Below are 6,276 nucleotides of genomic sequence, written 5' to 3'. Positions count from 1 at the left end.
TTATCTTTTCCGATTTTGATTGATTTTTATGATTCTCATCATAATTTATGAGTGATGTTCCTTCATATCATAGTGTACATTTCTTTAATTCTTATAATATCTGTGTGTTTTTTTTGTTTTTTTTGTATTCAAGCGTTAGCAAATGGTTAGGCCTACCTTTTCCCCTTTCATTCATTCTTAGCAAAAATACATAAATTTGTGAGCTCTGCAGGTGTAATATTGATTTGATCGAGAGCACATCAAGAGATAATTGATTGGTTTCTACCATTTAGGTAAGAGTGAAGTTCACTACAAAAAGTTGCTAGTTCATAAGTGTTGTCTGTTGTCAGTTCGCTGCTATAAAGTAAACCAGTCACAAATTATATATTTCAATTTTAAAATCAACATCTTGATCTCAAGCACAATAATGATATAATGTTCCGAATTGTAAAACTGATTCTAGAAAAATAAATTATATTCATCCATTTTAATTCACCCCTACTACAGAATGTACTGCGCCACACTGGACTTTTGATGGTTTTCAGTTATTGGGAACTTATTAGTACACGCAATATGCGTCAATATTACATACCGGGAACTCAAAGTCTCGTAACTTTTTGTGAATGAGTCGGCGAATGGCTCACTTCCGTCGCAACTTTCTGCATGCACGGTGGTGGTGAATGGTGGGCCGGCTTCACTGGGAAATTTATCGCCGGAAATATTCAATTTTTGGGACCTCGCTTGAGCTGCGTAGACCTCAAAGTTTGCATCCACTTATTCTTAACCAGGCAATCTTGGAGAGTGTATCACTTTATCGGTCTTCAGATGGACAGAACCGATTTAGGGCAGTAAAAAAGTTTGGAATTGACATTGCATTGCAGGACAAGTGAACCGCTAGCTAGCTGGAGCTCGTGTGCCAGCTTGTTTGTGTTTACCAGTGTGTAATTCACACGCCCACCATCCTACTATCTGAATACTTTATCTCAACAAGGGAATTAAATTGTTGCTTTTGAATGTGATATTCAGGTATACATTCTATCCTGGAATAAACACAACACCAACTGAAATTGAATGCAGACTAATTTGTTCGTGTAGCTGATGATATCAGCCGTGCTTTCGGCTTAAACTGAACTGAACTCATCATGGCAAATTTTGGAAGATATAGATGGAATTTGCTTCTTTTGGCATGCTTCAACTTAGTTTTTGTAGCCCTCTCAGTTAATGAAGTGGTAAGTATAATTCGGAGTCAATTGTAGTGAAGTTATGCAGTATTGAAAAAAAAAATTCTGAATTAAAAATGCCAACATTTTGAAATGGTGTCATGATCATGATGATGTGTAGGGCCAAAGCATGTGCACAGATTATACACATGAATGATACATGTACACTATGAAATAGTGCTCAATTTTACTACAATACCTTTTATTGAAATTATAATTTTATTTAAATAACGGTATCATCATCTGTATTTGTTTGTTGCAAATTGTTTGCATTGATTGTTCTCATATAAAGATTGCTATCATCAAGCTTATTTTATTTGTCATTTTTTAAAATTTTATTTCTTCAAGAGTGAAGAATTTTATTAATAAATCAGCTAGCTAGCTAGGCTAGAATTTTGTTGATCAGCTAGGCTAGCTTTGAGTTTAGTAGTAGTTAGTCGTTTTTTACAGAACAGTTACAGTACTATATCTTTAAGCAAATTTAGCTGAAGACGCTGAAGCTTCTTGAAATCTTAAATACTAGTACCATTTTAAAGTGAAGAGTTTATTCTTTTCAAAACTATGATGACTGACAGCAATATAAATTTCCTTTGCCTTTATTATTAGCTGCTATATTTGTATTTACCACAATGTGAAAAGTTCAAAAATCTGTGGCATGTATCAAAGGTTGATTTTCAAAAGGAACTTTGGCATTTCTTATCTAGGATTTATTGTTCCAAGCTCAAGTACAGAGCTGGGTAGCCCATGTTGATACAACACATGGTAGAATTCTTTATTAGCAACATGTGTTTTTCTTGCAGTGCAGTTGTTTAAAGAGGCTTCACATTGGTTTGTACAGGGTGAAGATCAGGGCATGTGCTTTTACTGGTGTTGTGTGCAGATGTAAACCAGGATAGAATTGAAGCTATAGTGATTTAGGGGCGCACCATTAGATTTCCAGGGGGGGCATGGGAGTTTTTTGAAAAAAAAAACTTTGCCCACTAGTGAGAAAAAAAAAAAAAAAAACTTTGCCCACTAGTGAGACGAAAAAAAAAAATTTGCCTCACTGATGAGTAAAAAAAAAAATTTCCCCCACCCAACTTTGTATAAAAATGTACATTAAAATTGAAAAAAAATAACTGCGGCGAAAAAAAAAATTTGGTGCTCTTGGAGGCTAAAAAAAAAAAATTCTGCTCCATGCCAAAAAAAAAAATTCTGCCTGACCCAAACTCCCATGCCCCCCCCTGAGAATCTAATGGTGCGTCCCTTACAGTCTGTGAAATGTGCACAAAAGTGTGATTTAAAGGGAAGAAATTAAATATAAATTGCAGGAAAGTTTGGATTCCATCACATGTTTTCTGGAAATAAATCAAAGATCTCTTGAAGAAAAGACTTTTTTTCAAGGATGAATAATTTTTCTCATTTGATATCTTTTCATCAAAAGAAAGAAAATAGCAGTGCTAATGGTGTTGCTGAAATACCTGTACAGAGAGGCGAATCTTAACTTTCACACAAAAATGTCAAATTTAACCGAAGCACTTTCGGTCTTCTAACTTATCAGTGCAAATTAGGTCATTTACTTTTTAAAAACATTTATCAGATTTTTGAATTTTTTTATTTACCGAATCACCAGTTGTATGGACGGTACGTAAAATGAACATTGATTCATACCGGGACCAATGGAAGTTTGACTATCAGGGTCTATGGACTAATCAATATTTAAAATGTATGAAGCAATCACATGATATAAATTCCAACATGTGTAAAATTGAGAAAAACACTCCCATAAATTAAGGAGTGGTTACATGGTCATGGCTAGCCGAGCTCATAACAATGATCACATCTGGCTATGACATTGTATGAGATCTGTGTACAGTTGACAACAAAAGTTATTGATGAGTTTCGGTTTACTTTCATCCTTGGGAGTGGTGGAATGCTGACTGGGGGCATCTTGGAGGCAAAAGATGCAATGGATACCAGGATGAAACAGCAGGTTGCAAGAAGGCAGCTGAAAGTATTGAACAGGAAGAGCCAGGGGTTGCATGAATCAATGAGACATAAAAATAGCATGGATATAAATGAGGGGGTGTGTATAGGATTTAATTTATGGCATTTTCTTTTGGAAAATTAGATATCACATCATGCAGCAAAGTGGACATCTTCGATCTTACAAAAAAAAAGTGAGACCATTTTGGCAATTTTCAGATATTGAGATTCAGTATTTAAATCCCGGGTATACAAATTTATAGTAAAAGAGTAAATAGATGGTGCAGGGGTGGAACTCAGTGCAGTATTAATAAACTGTGGAAAGGTGTTCACAGGGGAGTGCCAAGTGAAGTGACCATTTCATTTACCATGATTGATCTGGTCACAGTTTAATATTGACTATTATCTGTGTGTATAGCCTACAAGCCCTACATCAACAAGTATTAGGCGGTAGGCCTATATCTTGTACTGTACAATTGTATAATATTTCCACTTCACAGAATGGTTTCGGTATTATTATTGAAATTGGCTCAATATCTGTCAAAGCTTTTGTAAATATTTGCTCCATATTGTAAATTGCAATGCAATGTAAGTAATCATTTTCACATTTTGTGCTGGATGCTATTCCTGAAAAACTGACAGTTTCATGATCCATTGATCATATAGCATGTTCACCAAACTGAAAATAAGATTGAAATGGCTTGGACATTGAAAAGTGGTATCAATGCCAGGTATCAATACATTCAAGTTGTCTAAAATGACAAGGTGCACATGGGTCATATCACAGGAACTTCAGAAGTACAGAATTTGGTCCCAAAATGTGGTCCCAACTGGTACTGGTAGTGGTAGTTCAGTTAATGATGCATTGAGCACTTGTATCATTGGAATTGTCTAAAATGATGATGGTTTGTAATGACACATATCATCTCAGGAAGTATGAATGTTTGGCCCCAGGGGATACATTTGGTTTTGAGAACTGATCATACAATTGTCTATTAAAATGACAAGCCCGATCCTGACTCCACATCGCAGCGCGATGCGATGCTGCGATGCTATAAAAACTGTAATCTGAGCCAGGTTTTTACGAGCTCAGCGTTGAAAATTATCATCGCTAGCGGTGGAAATTTCGGTCCATGAAATAGTTGAACAATGTTCAACTTTTTCGCATCGCTGCTGATGATATCGCAGCCGTGCACGCTTGTGATTGGCTGCTGGAAAATCAAGGTCGGTAGAATGACCTTAAAAGGAGATGCAGACCCCACGTGCTTTTCAAACATCGCACAATCGCGCGATGAAATTAAAATGTACATTTTAATTTCACCGACCGATGCTGCGATGTTTGAAAAGCATCGCAGCATCGCATCGCGCTGCAAAGTGGAGTCAGGATCGGACTTAAGGGTCGTATCACAGAAAGTATGGTAGGGTATATTTTTTGTATAGTAGGCCCGAACTGGTAGCAAAATTTGGTCCCAACTGGTAGAAAGTTGATGACACATTAGGTATTTGAGTATCATTGCAAGTATTGCAATAGTCTAAAATGACAAACAGTTTCCAATAGCATTTGTACATGGGTCACAACACAAGAAGTACAGGAGCAAAATTTGGTCCCAACTGGTAGAAAGTTGATGACAAATTTGGTGGTTTCATTCATCACCCAGGTATTAACACAGGCAATTGCCAGCTGATTTTTTCTAGTTTTGAAGTGCAACCCACACAGGCTTAACACTCAATTTGATTTTGCTATAGCAATTGGTCTGGGTCCCAGATGTCATAAGGGATGATGGAAGCTTATTTACCACAATCACAAGGATGCTGATTCTGATGGTTAGGTTTAGGGGGGTAATGATTGTTGAAGAGTAAAGTATGTTTGGAAGTTAACTCTGGCTCCCTCGGGGTTAGTCTCAAGAAGCCCTATGTGTTCTCCCCACAGCCCCCTCCCCTCGGCTGAACTACATAATAGTGATCCAGATTCAAGTTACCTAACTAAACCTTTTACCCTTTGTTGTCAAAGGCTATCTAGTGGGAGTGAATTGGTCTTGAAACCCTGAGAAAGAGAGAAGCTGTAACAACAGACCTTGGCGATCTTTCCATTCAAGGGTCTGTGAGCAAGGGTCTGTGAGCACCAAAGCAAAGTTGATCTGTTTGCACTGTACATGCACACTGTCAAGTACAAGTACTGTAGGCATACTCAAAATTAGCAACCCACCAACCAGCAGGCCAACCAGATGAAGTTGAAAGGGACAGATTACCACAACCATAATCCTACATGTAGTCTTAATCCTAACCCTTTTCCTTGCCCTAATCCCTAAGGTTTGCTACATGTAGTATAGTGTGGTTTAATCACAGTGTCAGAGTCAGACCCCTAGAAAGAAGCGCTGTAGGTTAACATGGTTAAATAAAGGTCTATACTTCATGTGGCATTTTGTGCCTTCCTTATTGGTGGAAAAAGATGGCAATGTTAAGATGGTCCCTTTTCTTACTTTTTTTCTACATTGAATAGGTACTATGGAAGCACAGACCCTGAAGTTCCTGTATTGTCCAAGGTCATCTGAATCATCTGACACTTTGTTTCACTCTGAGTCACAACATGCATGTAGGCAGAAACTTGGAAAACCTTAAGATTCTAAAATAGGGCATTCAAAAGTGACATGTCGACATGACCGAAAGTTCTGTTGGTGTATCCTAGATGTGTTACTTACTTTACTTATAGATACCAGATGATCTGACACTGGGCTAGGGCTTAGCCCAGCTAGCCCAGCGAAGAGCCTACCCTCTTCATCAGTAAAGGACTTTCAATTTAAAACATCAACACATATGAGGAAAAAGTAGTAATGCATAATAATTAAGTAGTTGGTAGGTTGAATGGTCTAGTTGAATGTCCTCCTTTGATTGAAGCTCCACACATGGTTTGACTTGTTGGTAGTAGCATAACTCTTGTGACCAGTACCATATTTATTATGCATGTTCTTGTTGTCTTGCTCTCCCTCATCTTTCTCAGCTTTGTTGATTTAGACTGGATTGCATTATGATTGTCAATCATTGATTTCATGCAAAGTAAAGTGAATAGACCTTACTCTTTAACTTAGGCCTAATCGTGAAGCTTCATAATATG

The 6,276-nt window shown here is 37.3% G+C and overlaps 1 protein-coding gene across 1 annotated transcript in view; it reads left to right on the top strand.

Moving 5' to 3' along the window:
- Positions 1-615: 615 nt before the first annotated feature.
- Positions 616-6,276, top strand: part of LOC140161212 (basement membrane-specific heparan sulfate proteoglycan core protein-like) — a 204,387-nt gene continuing 198,726 nt past the window's right edge. Inside the window, exon 1 of the mRNA XM_072184664.1 lies at positions 616-1,208. Within this exon, the coding sequence (XP_072040765.1) occupies positions 1,122-1,208 (87 nt within the window). The 5' untranslated portion in view covers positions 616-1,121. The remainder of the gene's footprint in view (positions 1,209-6,276) is intronic.

The sequence above is a fragment of the Amphiura filiformis genome, chromosome 9, assembly GCF_039555335.1.
Source record: "Amphiura filiformis chromosome 9, Afil_fr2py, whole genome shotgun sequence".
NCBI lineage: Eukaryota > Metazoa > Echinodermata > Ophiuroidea > Amphilepidida > Amphiuridae > Amphiura > Amphiura filiformis.
Note: the sequence above shows the minus strand (reverse complement) of the source record. Positions and strands in the feature narration are given on the sequence as shown.